The following is a 21,926-nucleotide window of genomic DNA, read 5'->3' as shown; positions in this document are numbered from 1 at the left end:
AGAGGCTGTACCACTTGGGATACATTCACAGCAGCAATTATGGGAACTTTATAATGAAAAAAAAAATGTGAGAAACCTGCAGAAGTTACCTGCAGCTTGCTATAAGGCAGTACTATGTTTGAACTTGCTCCACATTTGCAAAGCAAAAAATATTGGCTCTGGTAAAATACAAAGAAGTCTTCTGCAGGCTGGCAGTTTTCCCATTTGCTGAAATGGGGCATTAAAACATATGCCTTTCTCTTATATTTTAAAAAATACTGTATAATTTTGCTCACTGAGTAGCAGGAAATAGGGTATTTTTATATATTAAAATTCTGAAATTTATTATGTGTTTTCTCAAAGCAGTTTCTGGGTCAGAGAAGTTGAAAAAAGAATGACTTTCACATTACTGATACTGTACTAATATGAGGAATTTAAAAAGTTTTTCAGAAAAACCTTACTGTCAAAAAGTGTGCGACCTCTGGCACCATGTAAGCTCTCTAACTGGCCATGACCCAGTGACTCAGAAATAAATCTCGAAAGAGATCTGTAAGTGGCAAAATTTCTCCTGGATCCCACACAAGACTGACTCATGCTGGGGCAACCCAGAGGGGGTTGGATGAGTCCCTGTGCCCACCCAGAGCCCCCACAGCTGAAAATCTCCACACTCCACACTCGACACCATGCTTCTGGCCAAACGACACTGATTAGAGGAGGATCATTCAGAAATTAATTTGTTAAAAAACTCAGGTAAGTTGGTTTTGTGATGGAAATCTCCCTCTTTCAGTGGGAGGGGCTGGGCTACTTCCCCCCATCTCCCTGTACTTCTAGAAGCCTGGCAGTCATGCATACACCCCAAAGTGGCCAATCACTTAATAATTTAACTCCAGTTGGAACACCCTGTTGGACATTTTGGACACCCTGGAGTGTGCAGCTGCGACTTTGGCTGTGCAACATCTCAAACTCTGTAACACTGATAAAGCAACAGTAGCACACCAGATTGGATGGAATGGAATGTAGAAAGCAACCAATTTCAATGAACAAAATATAAACACAGAAGGAAGGCTCCACCTGTAACAATATCTTAATAATCTATTATGCAAGACTTAATGGTTTCATGGTGAGATATGACAGTCTTCACTAACTTTCTTCTAAGAAAACATATTTTGATCACTTTTAGCAAACTATTTATAACAAGCAATGCAAAATAAATTATTGAGGGCCTGTTATGGGGACAGGCTCAAGAGATGGTTAGAAAAATTGGAAATAATGGTGGTGGGATTGGTGTTGGAATATTGAAGGTCTGTAACTAAGCTAATGACTTAATAAAGTTATTTTTAAAAGGTATGTTATTAACTGACATAATTCACTTATACTGTGTTAGTGTAAAATTGATATAATCAACTTTCCTATACCTTCTTTTAGTTCTGCTGTTGAGTGACTGAGGTAATCTACAATCTACAGTCTCGGTTCTTTCTTTTCCACTCATTATTATCTGTTTTCAGTCTCAAAATAGTGGGAGTTGGGAGAAAGTAATAAAACAAATGAACATGACTAAAAATATTCGTGAACAGAAGAAGGTAACAGAAGATAATCAGGAAGTCATATTTTCTGGAGTATAAAGAAGAGGCATAATGTGATATCAGCAAGTCTAGAATCATTATAATGATGTCTAAGTTGATAAATAATATAGTTTTCCAAGCAGGTGACAATGGTCATTATTTACTTTTAAAATTTGTTAATACTTCATATTTTCAAAATATTTAATATTTTTTCTTATTATTTCCTTCTCCCACAGAAAAGGACATTAGAAAGTATTGGGGTGAATAGTGAATGGGATTGAAGACGTTAAGACAAAATTTTAAGCTCTTCACACATCATAATGATCATTCTTAGCTCTCAGGTAAACAAGTCTGTAATAAGTAACAAGTCTGTGATAAGCTGTTGGGGACCTCTCTTCTGGTCCACACCCAGGGACACTCAGGGGCCATTTTGTTCCAGGAATAAAAACAGGGTTTGGTGCATGCAAGGCATGTACCCTAGCCTCTGCACTCTTCCCAGCCTCCACTCAATTTTCTTATTTGTCATTTACTTATTTATTTAGGATTTACTTAAAATTATTTTCCACTTTATTTAAACACTGGTTTACAAAGTTGTTCCTGATGATCTGTGATAAGCATTCACTGTTCCAACACCAATCCCATACCACTCTCCTCTTCCCTTCACCACTGTCTCCATTTTCCCAACCACCCCTCAAGTTCGCCTCCGTTGCAGATCCACAATTTATTTTATATTGACTGTTAGCACAAAATGGTTAATGGAATGATAAAAAATACTTCAGTAAAAGAAAATTTGTGAAAATTCTTTTATCTCACCATGGGAACATTAAGTCCTGGTCTGAGAGTTTATACGCTATTGTTGCTAGTTAAGTGTTCTGTGTAAATGTTTGAGTTCAGCTTAGTTGGTTTCTGTGTTACATTCCCACTCAATCTGGTGTGCTGTCAGTCTTTGGAATTTGGAGATGTTGCATGACTGCACTGCAGTCGCATGCTCCAAAAAATCCAGAATACTTAACTGGGCAGTAAGCTTATATGGTGGTGGTGATGGTGGTGGGACGTGAGTGTAGCTGCCAAAAAGCCCTCTACCTGGAATTTTTGTTAGGTTGGCATCTCAGAGGAGCTCAGTCATGAGACATGGGAGTCTGATCAGAGACAATGGCAGTGGCTGTGTGTGTGTGTGTGTGTGTGTGTGTGTGTGTGTGTGTGTGTGTGGCTGTTGGAGTCTCCACTCAAATTCTTAGGCTGGAAACCTAATCCCTTGTTTCTGGAGATAGGAATTTAAGGAGGCCTTAAATTAAAATTAGTGAAGTGAGAAGGGTAGAGCCGTAGTCCAATGTGACTGGTGTCCTTAGACATCAAAGATTCATCTCTTGCCATACACCTGCATGGTGAGGAGGCCCTAAAAAGACACAGAGGGAGGGCAGAAATCGTCAACCCAAGAGAAAGTTCTCACCAAAAACTAACCCTCCTGACAACTTGTACTTGAACTGCCAGCCTCTAGACCTTGGATGAATTAATTTCCAAGGTAAGTCACCTACTCTGTAGTATTTTGTTATGTAGCCTGAGCCAGCCAATAGGCCATGTCAATTGGACATTTTTTGGTGTTGCTGGGAATTGAGTCTAGGGCTTCCCTCACAAATGAAGGCACTCCGTCACTGAGCTACACCCCTAACTTGCAGTGTGAATTTTAACTCTTTTTTCATTTTGCAATTGTGATAAATTAGAGTCAGTAAAAACATAAGCAATTTTTGACAATTCAGACCACTAAGAGGTGGTTTTCTTTTTTTGTCACCAAATCCAAATATGGATGAAATTACACAATTTTTAAATAAATTAAGCTTATATTTCAAAAGCAGATTATGTAAATTACTTTCCAGGACAAATTTCTATAAAAATAAATCTGTTATTAATAGTTATCACCATTTCTTTACCTCTCATTTCTTTTTTGGAGTGGAGGAAATGACAGGATTACACAAGGAAGCATCCAGGGCTCTATGGCTAAGTCTCCTGGCTCTATGCTCAGGGAATACTCCAGGTGTTGCCCAGGGAACTATAGGCAGTTCCATGGATCAAACCGGGACTGATGTAGGCCAGGCAAGCACCATAACTCCTGTACTATCTCTTTGGTCTCTCTCCTATTCTTTAACTCATAGGTGGCATCTCCTTCTCTACTGGTGGCTGGCTTCTCTACTATTTAAATGGTAAGAAGCCAGAACCAAAATACAGCTTCCCTCATGAAAAACAAAGATGGTGACAATAGTGATGGTGGTGAGAGTGGCAATAAGTGAAAATTTATTAGGCAACTGATAACTGCAATACAATTTTATACTTATTATCTTTTTTATTCCTCTGAAAAACCACTATTATCCTCACCTATCTAGCAAGATTGACCATTTTACTCACAAACCCAGAAATCTAGACTCAGAGCTCACTTCTCATGCTATAACATTCAAAACTGACTCACTAAATGCAAATTGTGTTACTGACCTACAGATTTTTTTTCTTTTCTTCCTTATCTTCTCTTTGCTGTTGTGGCTGTTTTGATGACTAGGGGGCCACACGTTCTTGGTCATAATGTTCACATACTTGACTGCAGAGCCTGCATGCTTTAGTTTAACTCACACACATCTGACTGGGATGAGCTGGAGATGATACACTCTCGTGTTAGCACTGGGCATCACTGAGGGCAGTGCCACCAGACTGCCCTTAATGTATGGTGTGGTGCCAAGGATCAAATTCATGGCTTCATGCCTGCAACACAGAAGCTTATTCACATACCCAGACACTCGAGCCACAGCTTTTTAGGGGGAGAAAAACCCCACAAGATAAAAATCCCTAAGAACAAATCTAAATATAAGTCCAATTTCTTACTAAATTCAACAATTACAAAGTCAGAGCTACTTAAAAAAAGACTAAATGGCATTTGTACCTGGTAAATAAAACTAAGCCCATACAAGGTGGCTGGTAATAGTATGAGAACAGTAAATGTAAGCTTCAAGAGATATTCATTATTCCTAAATGATATCCACTGACCATTTCTCCCAGCATCAACCTTCTCCTATTATGACTACCCCTAGACCTAAGCAACTACCTTGATCAAAATACTTGACAGTCATACCTTCCAAGTGAAGAATGCATATTCTGGGGACAGAGAGATAGTACAGTGGGTAGGGCATTTGTTTTGCATGTGACAACTGGGGTTCAATTTCCTGCATAAGCACCTCTCTGGGAGTGATCCCTGAAGATAGATTCAGGAGCAAGCCCTGAGTGCATCCTGATGTGGCACAGAAATAAAACAACAGCAATAAAGAGCAGACTTTTCACAAGTTCTGCTGCATGAAAATATCAAGGCAGCATCCCGGTATTTTTTTATTGTGGGGGGAGAGGGCCCACCTGGCAGTGCTCAGGGCTTACTCCTACCTCTGCACCCAGAAATCACTCCTGGCAGTATTCAGAGAACCATATGGGATGCATGGTACCAAACCTGGGACAGCTGCATGCAAGGCAAGTGCCCTACCTGCTGTACTATGGCTGACTCAACACCTCTGTATTTTTTCATGCTTCAATATGAAATTCAGTATGATTTCCAGCTCTGTCACTGATCAATTGTGTGATGTGGGGACAGGTTATTTGATTTTTATTGTGCCTCCATTTTCTAAGCTGTAATATTCATAAATATATCTACTGATTTATTTTATCAAGTTTTTAAATTTTTTCTTTTTTTTAAGATAAATCAAGCAATAGCTTTTTTTTTAAAGCAATAACTTTTAATAAATGCCACTGGAAGACTCCATCAGAGAGTAGATTGCCAAATTTAAGGGAAGAACATAAAAAAAAACTGAATCAAGACTCTTCATGATTAGCACTTACTCTTTCTTTCATAGGGGATGAACATTTTTTAAAAAAGAAATCATACACAAAAGAATCCTATAAATTTCAGTCCTTTGGTACATACATTTACCATAAATGTTTATCACATTTGTTGATCATTTTTTTTTTTAGAAAAACAGAATTTAGAAAAGATGAAGTCATGAAATCTACATACAAGTGGTACTACATGGAAAGTATCATGCTAAGTGAAATGAGTCAGGAAGAGAGGGACAGACACAGAAAGATTGCATTCATCTGGGGAATATAAAGTAACAAATTGGGAGATTAACACCCAAGAATAGCCAAGATAAGTACCAGGTTCACTCCATGGCTTGGAGGCCAGCCGCACATGCTGGGTCGGAGAAGGCAGCTTAGATAGAGAAGGGAGCACCAAATAAGTGCTTCCTCTTCACTCAGAAATTAATCCTGCCAGAATTCAAGGAACCACATGGGATGCCAGGGGTCAAACCTGGGTCAGTGACAAGCAAAGTAAATATCCTATCCACTGTACTATCTCTCAAGCCCCAAAGGGCCTGAGTTTTCTACTCCTAGTATGTGTAGTATGCAATGGCTCCCCAAGCACTTCTGGGTGTGACCTTGGTTAGTCCTGAGCATCATGGACTGTGAACTAATCTGTCCACTCACCGAAGTGAGTACTCCCTGTACTGAGTCCCTCAACCCCCACCCCCAAACCTCAGCTGCACTGGTATGACTGAATATTCAGTTTATTCAGTAAACTAATAGTAGAAAAAGTTTGTGTGAAAAATAAACCAAGTATTAATTCTCTTATGACAACACACAATTGGAAAGCAGAGAGTGCTTTTTTCCTATAAGAAAACATTGGATATAACACTGAAAAACTGAGCTAGAGTTTTATCGTGAGAACTACTACTTATAACTTTTTTTTTTTTTTTTTTTTTGCTTTTTGGGTCATACCCGGCGATTCTCAGGGGTTACTCCTGGCTCTGCACTCAGGAATTACTCCTGGCGGTGCTCGGGGGACCATACGGGGTGCTGGCTATCGAACCCGGGTTGGCCGAGTGCAAGGCAAACGCCCTACCCGCTGTGTTATTACTCCAGCCCCACTACTTGTAACTTTTTTTAAAGCAACCAAATTGCTCCCTTGGTTGAAAAATGTGTAACCACATTTTAAGATACTTTTTTATAATTCAGAATTATTATTAGCTTGATAGACCTCTCATTTATGTTCTCCATTTCGATAGCTATACCTAGTTAAGGTCCTTGGTTAATTCCTCCTGTCTGAATAAACACTGATTTTCTCAGTTCCATAAGTGCCTTCCCCAGATCATCCTGCACAATACTGCCAATTTCATCTTTCTACAGCTGCACTATGAAGTAACTGCTCTATTCAAAAATGCTTCCTTTACTTGCTCCAACACACACACACACACACACACACACACACACACACAACACCATTCCAGGAGGACATCTCAATATGTTGAGATTAATACTAAGAAGCATGATGTGCCTTTCCAAGCTCCTTGTCTGTTACTTTTCAAGAATGGACATACACCCAAACTCCTTCCTCTATTCCTTTACTTCTCAGATCCTTACATCTCCTAGAATGTCTCTCACATTCCCACTGACAATCTTCTCTTCATACCAGCTTAATTTCCTCCTCCTCCACCAGGCCTTGGGTTGTTTGTTTCAGCATACCACTTTCTTAACAGAGTTCATGTCTGTCTCTCCTGGAGCTGGCCTTTGTCACACATTATCCTGGGCCCCAGAAAAAAAATATTATTTGAAAGAATCATCTTGAGCACCAGAACTGTAGTAGTCATTGGTAGATCGATCCCACTTCCCATCCCTTGGCTTCTCAAACAAAACAGTGATAACAGCTATTTATGGAACTCAACCAGTGGGAATGTATTATACTTTGGCCAGTTCATGGATATTAGACACTCTAGACACAGAAACTAAACAAAACTGCTATAAGAAGAGAGCACAGATTTCTACCAAAAAATAGACTGGAAATCATATAATAAGAAACTGTTTCAGAATTAGTATGCAATAAAGATAAAGGTTTTGTCTTTAAATTGATTGTACATCAAAGGAAAACTGAAAAATGCAAGATGCAAATTTCCCAAAATATTCTGTAATTTAGCAGGCAATACTTAAGGCTTTAAAGGAGATGATATATTTCAGTATAAAGAAAATACATTTCTCCTAATTATGCTACATAACATTTTAAAGGATTGTCAGTTTTCTGTCTCTTGCTCTAATTTTAAACGTGATATAAAAGGACAATGCATAATTGTACAAAAGGTAAAAAATAAGTAGTGAAAATCCAGGAGACAGGATACTGTCATACTACAAATACATAAAGGATAGCATAGAAAGAACAAAATGGTTTATAGATTAAAAACACAAATTATTTCATGACCAAATGTCAAACAGAAAACTGCTGGATGGTTTAGAAGTACATACTAATGGCAATGAAATAATTATCATTAAAGGCCTATAAAAATAGGTCAAGGTTCCTGGGGGTTGGTGTTTTATATTGTACAGTTTTTTAACTTTTTAATCTTTGGAAAGGAAAACTAAAACTTCCTCTAAACTCAGATTAATACCCGCTAATGCACGGAAAAAAGAAAAACTAAAACCTTGCTCCTACTATAAAAACAAAATAGTGTGGCCTCTGTTTCTTTTCTGATAAGAGTCTTAAATACCAAACAGTTAACTGCATAATAGCATTTACTGGCAGCCAGGCAGCCTGCTTAGCAGATATATAAAGCAGGTAAAAGGAGAAAAAGTTAATTTCTTGGCTGAATGATTCCATCGGTAGCTATAGGGCAAACCTGAAAGTCTTTTAGTAAAGTAGCAGTTGATTCTTCTATCAATCTGTAGCACACATACTCTTCCAAGGAAAGCATTAAATATGAAAATCATATCCCGTTATCATCTGTTTCCAGCTTTCAGCCCAGTAAGCTTTCCTTAATGAATGCTGCAGCCTAAGGAACAAGCACGCTGTTGGCTTTTCTGAATAATGGAGTGATGCTACCATTTTTACTTATTACAGTATCGACTGGCTGAGGGGGTTTCACACATAGTCACAAGTGACTACTCTTGCCAGCATGCTCCAAGTTATTACAAGATGTTTTTAGACATTTCATCTAAAAGAGCTTTACTGCTTTTAGTGAAGAAAACATCTATGGTCTTGAACAGAATCATTTATATGGAGATAGGCGGGAGGATTAGAAGCCTGCATTACAGCAGATACATAGCAGAATTTATTTAAGTATTCCTTGCCGGTCTTTTTGTCTGTTGCTTAGATATGCAATCTTTTCTTTCCACTTTTTTCTGTTAAAAAGGCTAAAATGTACAGAATTACATATAAAAATAAGAGAATCAAAACATATATTTGGAGCTTACTTTCACTGAAAACATGGGTGGAACTAAGAAAATTCATTATTTGTTCCACAAAGCATTATACAGAAAAACGTAATTTCACCTATTAACAATAATATATATTCCTTGGAGTATGTCTCTTTCAAACCCTTAGAGACTGCTTCTCAACAAATGTAACTGAAATAGGCATTAAAGTCGTAGTAAACAAATGCCTTTCATCATTTCAGATTTAATCAGTAAGCTCATACTAAAATGACTTTATTTAAAACAATGTTATGTTTGTTTAAAACACAAACACTCCAGAAATTCTATTAACAGAAAGTTTATTTTAATGCATTACCTTGTTTCTGTCTTTATCTTTCACTTCAACCTTCATTCCTCGGCTTTCCTGTGAGAGTAGCTGCATCTTCTTCATTTTAGTCTCATATTCAGTCTAAATACAAACAAAGTTTGATTTTGTGAAGGATACTACTACAGCTAGTTTCTACCTATATTTTTCAGTCTTTACACTTAAAAAGAAGAGTTAAATAAAAAAACTAAAGCTGATACTGCTGAGAAATTCAACTTACATTAGTAAATAGATAATTTCATAAGTAATATATATAAGAGCTGAATTCTATAAAATGGAAAACTTTAAAGAAAATTTTATTAAATTTTAGTCTTTCTGCAACTTAAGGAACAAAACCTTGATAGGTGAGGCTATAATAAAACCCAGTCACTGTATTGTAAAAGTAACATGTAAGACTATGTTTTCTCTGAAAAGTTTTGTCCTAAACAACAGAAAAGAAACTGTACTACTGAATTCTTATATGTCTCAATTCTACATAGGGTTATGGATAACATAATAAACAATGTAACATAGCACACTATTTGCTATATTACCAATTAAAAATTAATTCCATTTTCTGTAAATAAAAAATTTACTATATATATTAATAATCAAAAGAACCAAATATCATAAGAATCATGTTTGTTTTGGCATTACCAACATAAATGTCTGGATCATTATCACATTATAACTGATGAAAGTGATTCTATCATAAAATAATTTTTTCTCAAAAGCAAGGCACTAAAAGCACTTTAATTTAGTAAAGTGCTAAATTAAGCAGTAATATACTATTATTAGAAACACACCTGAAGCACTGTCAAATTAAAAAATTGTTTCCTTAGTTCTTGATCTGAACATAAAAAGCTGAATTTTGTTCTGAAACATAAAAATGAACAAACAGCAATAACCCAAATTGACTTGGTTTCCTGAAAATAATTTAAAAGTTATTAAAAGCCACCTTTTTAAAAAAATTAGTAATCATTTAGCTGTTTTTTTTCCTCTGTAAGGATGCCATTAACATGACAGAAGTAGTAATCTAAATAAATACCTAGTTAAAGTTTTACAAAGTACAAGTGATAAAAAGAAACAAGAGAAGATAAGGAAATAAGGCAAATAAGATATAATTTATATCTCTCTGTTCTACATCTCTTCTTTGAACTCAGGGATTTTAAAATTTTTAATGAGTTTTATACAAGGCATTCCAAAGAAAAGCATTTTCTTAAAGGAGAGGTGCAGACTGGAGAGTACAGCAGACAAGACACTTGCCTTGAATGTGCCCACTCAGTTTGAACCCCAACACCCCATAAAGTCACCCAAGCACCTCCAGGAGTAATCCCTGAGCACAGAGCTAGAATTAAGTCCTGAACACAGGCAGGAATAAGTCCTGAACACAGTCAAAAATCAAAATGCAAAAAGGGATGGGGGGGGGGCAGAGAAAATAGTACAGGGGTTAGGGAACTTGCCTTGCATTTGGCTGATCCCAGTTCAAAATCCTTAGTACTGCTGGGGCTGCTTCTGAGCACAGAACCAGAAATACTCCTGAGCACCACCCAGGTGTGGTCCAAAACAACCACCCCCACAAATAAACAAAAAATGTTAATGAAATTAAAAAAGAGAGGTAGATTGCAAAATGAATAACATGGAAATGAAACAATTAGAGGTTAAACAAAATATATTTGTTCTTAGGAGAGACAAACAGCTCAACAAACTAAGTACATGCTTTGCATGCAGAAGGTCAAAGTTCCATCTCTTGTACTGCATGGTGTTCCCCTACTGCCCTCCGCACCTCCCCTCTGGCCCCCAACACATACCACTGCCAGAAGCATCTTGTGACCATCATAAAAGAAACAGTCTTTGAGATGGGAAATATGTAGTGCTTGGGATTAAAACTGGATCTTCTTGCTCACAAAGCATGCACTCAGCCTGTTGGACTACCTCTACAGGACCCAAAATATTGTTCTTGTGCTGCAAATGCTTTCCCATATTCTTTGCGATCAGTTTGAAACATGCAGTGGACATTGGTCATAATTTCTTTACTATCACAATAAGAGCCATATTTACTATGTTTGTCACTGTCACTGTCCTCCTGTTGTTCATTGATTTGCTCGAGCGGGCCCAGTAAGGTCTCCATTGTGACAATTGTTACTGTGTTTGGCATATCGAATACGTCAGAGGAAGCTTGCCAGGCTTTGCCATGTGGGCGAGATATTCTCGGTAGCTTGCCGGGTTCTCCTAGAGGGGAGGAGGAATTGAACTCAGGATGGCCATGTTGGCTGCACACAAGGCAAACGCCCTCCCTGCTGTGCTATCACTCCAGCCCATTTACTATGTTTAAGAGCCATATTTCATTATCTCACAGAAACCAGAGTTTTATGTACTTAATTTTGCTGAAGCAAAACATGTAAGGTAAAATAAAAAATATATTTTAGGTTGTTCCCTGCACATGAGAAGAATTCAATGAGTAGTAATTACCTTCTAAATTGTGCAAATAAAAACTACACAATATTTTGAGGTCAACAACATCCTTTCTCTCTCATGCAAGGCACACAGTGTTGCAAGGAACGTAAGTGTACACATGCCTTATTTAATTACTGATCTTGTGTTCTTGGAATAGATGCCAAGATGTGACACTGCTGAATCATATTACAGTGAGGACAATTTTTCTTAAATACAATGACCATGTATGTCTTTTCTGAGTATCTGCTGTGCTTATCCCCATATTTTGATGGGGTTGTTGCTACCGAGTTTTTAAATATTTTATATATCCTATGTTAGATAGATAGGTGTGCAAACATTCCCTCCCATTCAGCAATGGGTCTTTATTGCAGTCAAACTTTCATTCACAGTTTATAAGCTTTTGAGTTTGACGCAATCCCACTTATATATATTTGCTTTTGTTTTGTCAATGGAATAGTATCATTGAAGATGCCTCAAAAGTCAACATAAGGAATGAACTACTGTGAACTACTTTTATGAATATAAAATATACAAAAATTGTAAAAAAATAAAGTCAACATCAGGAAGATCTCAGTCTGTTGTTTTTAGGTCTATTTTATTTGTTCAAGTCTAACACTGAGACATTTAATGCATTCTGAATGAATTTTTGTGTATGTATGAGGTAAGGGTGGCCCAGTTTTATTCTCTGCATATAACTAATTTTCCCACCACCACTTGCTGAAGAGGCTTTCCTTCCATCACTTTATGCTCTAGGCACCTTTGTCCAAGATTAACTGTCCACATAGCTGAAGATTTACTCCAGGGACCACAATCTATTTCATTAGTCTGAGTTTGATTTTATTCCAGTACCAAACTCTTTGGTTACTATAGTTTATGGCATAAAGTTGGGAAATGCAATACCTTCCTCTGAACTGCTCTGGCTTGGCTCCATAAGTATTTTAGCAGTATATATTCTATATCTTTGAAGAATGTCATGGGAATTTTGAGGGGAATTGCACTGAATCTCTACCATGCTTTAGGTAGCATAGGCATTCATTTTGCTGCTCTGTGGAGGGACCTGGAAAGTATCATGCTGAGAGAAGTAAATCAGAAAGACAGGAACAGACACAGAATTATTTCTCTCATACCTGGGATATAAAGAACCAGAACAAATAAAACAAGTTGTGAAAATAACAAGTGACCAAAGGCAACAAGATCTGAGAAATAGTCTTTAATAGGAAGACTATTTGATTTTGACTAACATTTGCTTTTGTTAGAATTTGATTATAATATTAAGTTATAGAAACATAATGAGTATAAAATATGTAATTTAATTATATTTAATTTTACACTTACTATATTTAATAACTACTTATCTTGGGTTGGAGCAATAGCACAGCAGGTAGGGCATTTGCCTTGCACACAGCCAACTTGGCTTCGATTCCTCCATCCCTCTCAGAGAGCCTGGAAAGCTACTGAGACTATCTCGCCTGCATGGTAAAGCCTGGCAAACTACCTGTGACATATTCAATATGCCAAAAGCAGTTAACAAGTCTCATAATGGAGACGTTACTGGTGCCCGCTCAAGCAAATCAATGAACAATGGGAGGACAGTGAACAGTGCTACAGTGCTACTTAATAAATTAAGCATAATCATAATTATATTTACAAATACTATTACCATATAAATTCTTACCTATTAATATTACAATGAATATATTAACATTCCTCTGTCGGCTCTGGCAGAGGAACCCAGGCATGCGGGTCCCGGGGCTGAGATCTCCAAGCCTGCTCAGATCGAGACTGGGCCTTCTCCACCCAGATCCCCCCCATCTTCCAGTAGGTAGGCATTACACCTACCAGCTGCCGCTGGTGCCAGGTGGTCCTGTCAACGGCCAAGACCCAGAGACTATAAAACCCAGGTCCCTGAAGAGAACAGTGCAGAGCATCCTGCCCCAGTGCCTGGCTGTCCTCACCGGGGCCCCTTGGAGGAGGGCGGGTTGAGTTTCCCTCCCCGCCCTGAGCAGAGCCCCAGCAGCCAAAGACCTCCAGAACCAGCCACAGCCATGCTGAGACCACTCTCCACACATCCAGACAAGCCTCATGCATGAAGGAACTGGCAGAGGAACTCAGGCATGCAGGTCCCGGGGCTGAGATATCCAAGCCTGCTTGGATTGGAATGGGTCTTCTCCACCCAGATCCCCCACCTTCCAGTAAGTAGGCGTTACACCCACCAGCTGCTGCTGGCGCCAGGTGGTCCCGTCATTGGCCAAGACCCAGAGACTATAAAACCCAGCTCCCAGAAGCGCATTTATGGTCGCGCAACATCTTATTATCTCGTTTTTACTTTGGAGAACCCAGCAGGCTACCGAAAGTATCCTGCCCACACGGCAGAGTCTGGCAAACCTCCCATGTCGTATTCAATATGCCAAATACCAGTAACAATGATAGGTCTCATTCTCCTAGCCCTGAAAGAGCATTAAATATGGCTCTTTTAAAATCTCAGGGCTAGGAAGAAGGAGACGTTACTGGGGCCTGCTCCAGGAAAGTGACGAACAACAGGATGATCGTGACTATGATATTAAAATTAATTTAAAACACTGTTATATCTACATTATAAATAAGTATAATCAAATTAATATTTCATTAATATTTTGTTCACATTAATAATTTATTTTAAATAATGAATATAAAAAGCAAACAAGAAAAGATACATATTCAGGAAGGGCAAGGGCTTAAGAAAGCAAGCCCAGGAGCACATTTTAAACATATTTAAAGTAAATATATATTTTAATTTTTTAAATTTATTTTTATAAAGTAGTTCACAATATTTGATTACATTTAACATAAGAACACCAATCCCACCACCATTACACTTTCCCACCACCATATCGCAAAGTTTTCCATCCCGAACCCCAATCTCTGCCCCAAAGCAGAACTGAAATATTTTGTATTGTTGTTATGAATAACTCACTGAAAAAGATCCAAAAAAGGTTTCTTAGAGGAAATTGTGTAAAGATTGTTGTATTTCACCTAGGAGCCATTAAGCCCTTCTATAAGAGATTACTAACATGCTGTTAAAGGTTGAGCCTTGTGTGCTTATGTGTGTGTTGTGTATGTGTATATATATATATTTATGTAAAAATATGTTTTCCCCTAAGATTGGTTGCCTTCTATTCTAAATCCCATCAAATGTGGTTCTCTACTCTTGGAATATTAGTGGTGTGAGATATGAGATATTGTGATGGCCACTCGGTCCAGGAATAAATTCACTCACAGTGAGGCTTTTTGAGAGTGTATAGAGCAGTTGTGAGCATGGGTTCCCAGCTTAAGCTGCTCCATCACTTATAAAGCCCCTTCTTTTTTCAGTTGTTCCTGTGTTTTTCCTACCATGATTCATCCCTAGAATAAATTCCATTTGATAATAGTGTATGATCTTTTTAATGTATTACTGAACTTGTTTTGCTAAGTTTTTTTGAGGATCTTTGCATTTATATGTTCATCAGGAATCCTGGTTTACAATTTTCTTTTCCAATGATGTCTCTGCCTAGTTTTCATATCAAGATAATGCTGGCCTCCAAGAAACTGTTCAGAAGAATTTTTCCCCATGAACTAAGTTTGTTTATTTTTGGGGCAACACCCAGATATTCAGGAGTTACTCATATCTTGGTACTCAGGGATAACTCCTGGTGGTACCTGGGGGACGTGATAGTTCAGGGATTAAACCCAGGCTTCCTTACATGCAAAGCATGTGCTCAGTCCAAAGAGCTATCTCTCTGGTCCATCAATCAAGATCTTACAAAGAAAATTATGATATAGGTATAGGGTGAACAGAGATGAGAGGCCTTCCAGTTGAATAACAGTGGAGATAATGTGGACTTTCAAGGAAATACAAAGTACTCAAGATTCTGTGAATGAATGTAAATGAATGAGTGTTTGTGTGTAAAAAGCATGCATATACATGGGAGATAAAGATTTTGTAAATAAATTGATAGCGATAGAGAACAGAAAGGAATGGGTTGAGGGGATGTAGGGATGGGGAAAGAGGAAGAGCAGAAAGAGAAAAATATATGGGGACTGAAGGAAAAGGTGAAAGGAGGCAGGCACGGAACAAAATATGTGCACATGGGGCTGGAGCGATAGCACAGCGGATAGGGCGTTTGCCTTGCACGCGGCCAACCCGGGTTCGAATGCCAGCATCCCATATGGTCCCCTGAGCACCACCAGTAATTCCTGAGTGCAGAGCCAGGAGTAACCCCTGAGCATCGCTGAGTGTGACCCAAAAAGAAAAACAAAACAAAAAAAAATGTGCACATGTTTGTGTATTTATGTGAGAGGCAGAGAAAAAGGATGTGTGTGTGTGTGTGTGTGTGTGTGTGTGTGTGTGTGTGTGTGTCTGCACGTGCATTTATGGATGTGCGCAGAGTTGCCATATAAATAAAGCTTTAGGTATAAGCAGGCAAAAACCAGCTTCTGGACTTTATGCTGAAAAAAGTTGAGCAAGCACTCAATGATTTCAGGCAAAAGAAGAGACAGGATCAGAGGAGAATCCCTCTACTTGGGCTTGTATGTGAATATCCTAACATGCCAGTCTCATGTTTGGCACTTGAAATGGGAGACTAAAACAGACACTGGCAAATAAAGTTCCAAATATGTGCCTGGAACTTTCTGGGTACTCCTCAATTCCATACTCCATTCTCTGTGCTCCTGGGAAAGCTGTTTCACTCACAGGATTATTATTTTAGTGAAGCAAGATAGTTTTTTTTTTTGAACAAATATACTTAGAATAATCTGCAGGGAAAGAAAGAGAGCATTACATGTTCAAGAGAGAACACAGGCTTCCCCAGAGTATAAAAAGCGAGCAAGCAAATGCCTATGTTCCAGGGAGAATACTGGTTTGAGATGCTGAGCAAACCCAGAGCCATTTGAAACTCTACTACCAGCCCTCAGCCCTATTGGTGGCACACTGAAGTCAGTGTTTGTTTATTCCAAATGCTATGAATCATTTGCCAGTGTCTCCCTGTGGGATTAAGACTGTGATACCTGGTATAACAATACCTCTTGTTACGGCTACCAGTCCTTCCCTATCTCACCTTCCGACTTGTCTACTGAAGTAACTTAGTTCCCAAATAAAATATCTTCATTTGAATCCTGCATCAGAATTCACTTCAGGAAAACGCAACTTGAGACAACAGCAGTAGCCAAAGAAAACTGACTAACCAGGCCATACTACAAAACTTAGTGGTACTGGGATTGAGAGACAGCTAGAGGGAGAGAGGATTATAATTCACAGCACTATTAATACTGACATTCACATTCTTCAGATAAGTTCATCTGACCTCTAACTGAGAAGCAATATAACCACAATGCTATATTTTCAAAACTTGACCAGTCAATCAATATCCTTTAAGTCCTAAAAATTGTTGTTCCTGGGGCTGGAGCGATGGCACAGCGGGTAGGGTGTTTGCCTTGCACGCAGCCAACCCGGGTTCGATTCCCAGCATCCCATATGGTCCCCCGAGCACCGCCAGGAGTAATTCCTGAGTGCATGAGCGAGGAATAACCCCTGTGCATCGCCGGTGTGACCCAAAAAGCAAAAAAAAAAAAAAATTGTTGTCCCCTAACAAAGTATTACAATTCATAAGATCAGTTGGGAAATGTTTCTTAAAATGTTTTTAGCTCATTTTAATGTTTTTTTTTAAATATAAAGTGAGTCTACTCTCACAAAATCATTTACTGAAATTTACTGAAAGCAATTTGGATGCTACCAAAGGTTATATAATGAAGGAGACTCCTTTTTGTTAAAAATTACTATTTCTGCAGACTTTATCCTCAGTGTCAGTGAAGACATACACACACACACACACACACACATATACACACACACTAAAAAATAATTTGGGTTAAGTCTTCACTTGGTCTATTTCATTTTTGTTTGGTTTTGATTTGGGTAGTTTGGGGGCCACACCCAGTGGCTCTCAGGGCTTATACCTTCATAAGACACTGGTCCTATTTATAAGAATTCCATATTTATGACATAACCTGCCAAAGGCCCCCACCTAAGCTTCATGTTTGAGGGATTACAAACTATGAACTCCTGGTGTGAGGGAGAAAAACATTCAGACCACAGCAGAAAGTTTTACAATAAAGGGTGGAAGGGAAAGAAGGAAGGGAGAGAGGGAGCCAACTCTTTCTATAACCGTGTGCAACTGATCCCTGAACAGCATAATGGTGAGGGGAAAGGCCTGGCCCTGTACACTAGGTATTATCTGTGAAGCAGAAGGAATGGGATGCCTGAATGGGAGAGGACCACACTGCTGAGAACCATAAAAGCAAAGTCCTGAAGTGTCAATTCTATACTCACAGTCTTTCCTCAGCCTCTGCCTGAGCAGAACAGAGGAGCTGAGACCACACAAAGAAGATCCTCTAAAGACGAAAACAGTCACTATAAGGAGTCCTAATGCTCAAATTCAGTCATGTAGCCAATAAACTGCAAGAGTAAGGTGATAAGCCAGGTACTGGCGAGTGATGGCGAGTGTTAAAGCTAATACTCTGTGTAGTGTGCCAAGGTATAGATATTCTACGAATTTATGAATGAAAGTAGGAATCTGATGAAGTCATGAAATTTACATACAAGTAAATGTAGTAACATGGAAAGTATCATACTAAGCGAAAAGAGTCAGAAAGAGAAGGACAGACATAGAAAGATTGCATTCATCTGGGGAATATAAAGTAACAAATTGGGAGATTAATACCCAAGAATAGCCGAGATAAGTACCAGGAGGTTCACTCCATGGCTTGGAGGTCTGCCGCACATGCTGGGGGAGAAGGCAGGATAGAGAGGGGAGCACCAAGTAAAGGGTGTTGAGAGGATCCTCCCAGGATGAGAGATGCACGCTGAAAGTAGACTATAGACTGAACATGAATGCCACTCAATGCCTTTTTTGCAAACCACAGCACCCAAAAGGAGAACGACAACCAAAGGGAATGCCCTGCCATAGGGGTGGGGTGGGGTGAGATGGGGGGATTGGGGGGCGGGAGGGATGCAGTGAGCATTGGAGGTGGGGAACGGGCACTGGTGGAGGGATGCGTACTCAATCATTGTATTACTGAAACCCAAGCACAAAAATTTGTAAGTCTACAACTGCACCTCATGGTGTTTCACTAATAAAAAATAAATAATAAAAAAAAAGTAGGACTCTGAGAAAATTCCATTTTGTTGTTGTTGGGTCAAAATTGAGCTGTATGATAATTCTCAGTGAAAAATGTAAGTTAATCTTATAAACAACTAAACATTAATGACCAACGTTGATCTGAAACTCACTGTTTCCAATTTTAATTTTTAAAAAAGCCTGAAAAACACACAGATTGTTGCAGTGTTAGGGACTGAACGCAGCATCTCATATACATGAAGGTCAAGTTCTCTCACTGAACCATATTCTCAAAAGAAAAAATGATGTCACCTTCAATTTTAGAAGCTTTTCTTCATTTGTGGTAAATCTTCCAATGTGAGCTTCAACTTGTTCCAAATGCCTCAAATACTCTTGATTTCGAATATGAGCCTTCTTTTCGGATTCACATATTTCCTTCAGGTATTTTTTCAGTTTAACATATTTCAGTTTAACTCTAAAAAGAAAAAGTAGACTTAAGTAATCAAGTAATCAAGTAATAATATATCTAAAGAGCGGGGAAACATAATGAAATATTTCCTGAGACTATATATTCTAAGATTTTTTACACAAAGATCTTTTACACAATATCTTTTACATACACACACATATGTGTGTGTGTATATGTATGTATATATATATGTATATATATATATATATGTATATATGTATATATAAATGTCACTGTCCTCTGTTGCTCATCAATTTGCTCAAGCAGGCCCAGTAACGTCTCCATTGTGGCACTTGTTACTGTGTTTGACATACCAAATACGTCACAGGTAGCTTGCCAGGCTTTGCTGTGGGGGCGAGATACTCTCAGTAGCTTGCTGGGCTCCGAGAGGGGCGGAGCAATAGAACCTGGGTCGGCCAGGGCAAATGCCCTACCCGCTGTGCTATTGCTCCAACCCATATATGGACTATATCTTTATATATATATATATATTTTAAAAGGAAATAAATACAACATCACTAAGGTATATCTAGGCACAAGTCTCCTGAGAAATGTACACAAGATCACAAAGATCACAGTATAACATTCACCTTTTAAAGATTTATCTGGATTTTATTTATTTATTTATTTATTTATTTATTTATTTATGTAGGAGTACTGCTATTTATTCAGCCACTGACTAGCTGATTGAATTGGGCATGAATTCCACCTTACTTTCTTTCAGAATTTTATTTATTTTTTTTCTTCTTATATTTATTTATTGAATCACTGTGGAAAAAGTTACTCAGCTTTCAGGTTTAAGTCTTGGTCACACAATAATCAAACACCTCTCCCTTCACCAGTACTCATTTTTCACCACCAAGAACCTCAATATACCCCCCCTCCCAGCCCTCCCAATGCCTGTGAGGCAGATGATTTCCACTTAACTCTTCTCTACATTGATTACATTCATTATTTCGACATAAGATGCACCATTATTGTTTAGAATTTCCTTCCCAACAATCAGAATTGCTGAAAAGGCATTGTGAAATACTTTGTTTTCTATAACTGGTTATGAGAATCATATAATCTGGCATGGCCGCAATAGTGGCCGTGCAATTTTGGATTTCTGCAAAGAGCCAGATAATTATGAGATTGGTTTCTGTGGGTCTGGTGTTATGGCTGTGCCAGAGAGCCACTTGTGGGGGGCATGAAGGACAAGCCGGTACCGCCTCCCTTCCCAAGAGATTGCAGTTGCCCCGTCACTGCCGGCTCATACATGGCTTTCCTATAAGCTCTGAGGCAGCGGCCACCTTGCTGCCGGGAGGGGGAAAAGGCGGAAGGGAGCAACACCCTTTCCCTCTTGGGGAGGCATGGCGCCGAAGTTTAACACATGGTCCATTCACTTTTTTGCCGCAAGCTGCCGGGCTCTGGAGTCCTTTTGCCTCTAGAGCCACGGCCGTGCCAGAGAGCCGCTTGTTGGGGGAAAGTCATGACCTTGGTAGGGCATGAAGGACAAGTCAGTACCAACCCCCTTCCCATGAGACTGCAGCTGCCCCATCACTGCCGGCTCATACCTGGCTTTCCAACAAGCTCTGAGCCGGTGGCCACCTTGTATATGGTCCAGGTGCATTTCTGCCAAAAGCCGCTGAGTTTTGAGATTTGTTTCTGAGTCTCTGGGATCATGGCCGTTAATTAGCTTGATCAGGAGCCAGAGAGGCCATTTGTAGGAGGTGACTCGGGGTCTTGCTGGGATGGGGAGGAAAGGGCTGGCCCCACCCCCATCTGGTGAGACCCCGCGTGTCTCATCACTGCAGGCCCAAACCTGACTGTCCAGTGACCTCTGGAGGATGGTGGTCACCAGGCCGCCATGAGGAACAGGCCAAGGCATGAAACCTATTCCCACCTGGAGTGGCCCAGTGCCAGTAACCTACTGCAGGAACAGGATGCATTTCTGCCAAAAGCCTTTGGGTTCTGAGATTCATTTCTGAGTCTCTGGGATTATGGCCGTTAAGCAGTTCGATCAAGAACCAAAGAGGCCATGCCTCCAATTATATAGCTGAGCCGGAGGTGGTTTGTGGGTATGTCTCCCACATACCTAGCTTCTGGCCATTTACTTTCTTGGTAAACTTTGCCCCAAGTTTTTGGGGTCTGGCCAAAGGCACAGCAGCAATTTTGGGGTATCTGAAAGTCTGATGGTGCCATCAGGCTGCTGATGCACTCGCCTCACAAGTACAGAATGACCTACTAGCGGCACCATACCCCCTTTATCTGGATTTCTTTCTGGAAATTAAAAGTGATTTCAAGAGCAGCATCTATGTGGCCATGTTCATATTAACAGCCCATTATCATTCTTTTATATGACAGACAATTTCAAACTACCTGTTCAAGACATATCAAACCATAAATCAAAATCCATGAATATTAAGAAATTTTAACACTTAAAATACTAAGAGTTACATAGGTAGTACATAGGGCAATTGCCTTGCATGCAGCCAACCCTTGTTTGATCCCATCACTTCACATGGTCGCCCAAACAACACCAGAAGTTACTCCTGAACACAGAAGCAAAAACAGTACTTACACACTGCCTAGTGAATCCCCCCAAAAACAATAAAAATAAAATAGAGTAAAATAAACTATCGAAAGAGTGTACGCTCTGGATTCATATTTCATCCCTAGTGCTGCATGGTCCTCTGAGCCCTGCCATACGTGATCCTCAAGCACTTAGCCAGGAGTAGGTCCTGGGCACTGTCATTTGTGACCCCCCCAAAAAAATTAGT

The 21,926-nt window shown here is 39.2% G+C and overlaps 1 protein-coding gene across 7 annotated transcripts in view; it reads right to left on the bottom strand.

Moving 5' to 3' along the window:
* Positions 1-21,926, bottom strand: part of KIZ (kizuna centrosomal protein) — a 203,066-nt gene that overhangs the window by 102,232 nt on the left and 78,908 nt on the right. For 4 of the 7 annotated variants that reach the window (XM_056121686.1, XM_056121688.1, XM_056121685.1 and 1 more), the window contains 2 exons: positions 19,008-19,170; positions 9,121-9,213 (listed from right to left, as the gene is read on the bottom strand). In XM_056121686.1, the coding sequence (XP_055977661.1) occupies positions 9,121-9,213; positions 19,008-19,170 (256 nt within the window). The remainder of the gene's footprint in view (positions 1-9,120; positions 9,214-19,007; positions 19,171-21,926) is intronic. The other 3 variants (XM_056121691.1, XM_056121690.1, XM_056121689.1) reach the window with 1 other exon arrangement.

The sequence above is a fragment of the Sorex fumeus genome, unplaced genomic scaffold (assembly GCF_029834395.1).
Source record: "Sorex fumeus unplaced genomic scaffold, SorFum_2.1 ptg000044l, whole genome shotgun sequence".
NCBI lineage: Eukaryota > Metazoa > Chordata > Mammalia > Eulipotyphla > Soricidae > Sorex > Sorex fumeus.
Note: the sequence above shows the minus strand (reverse complement) of the source record. Positions and strands in the feature narration are given on the sequence as shown.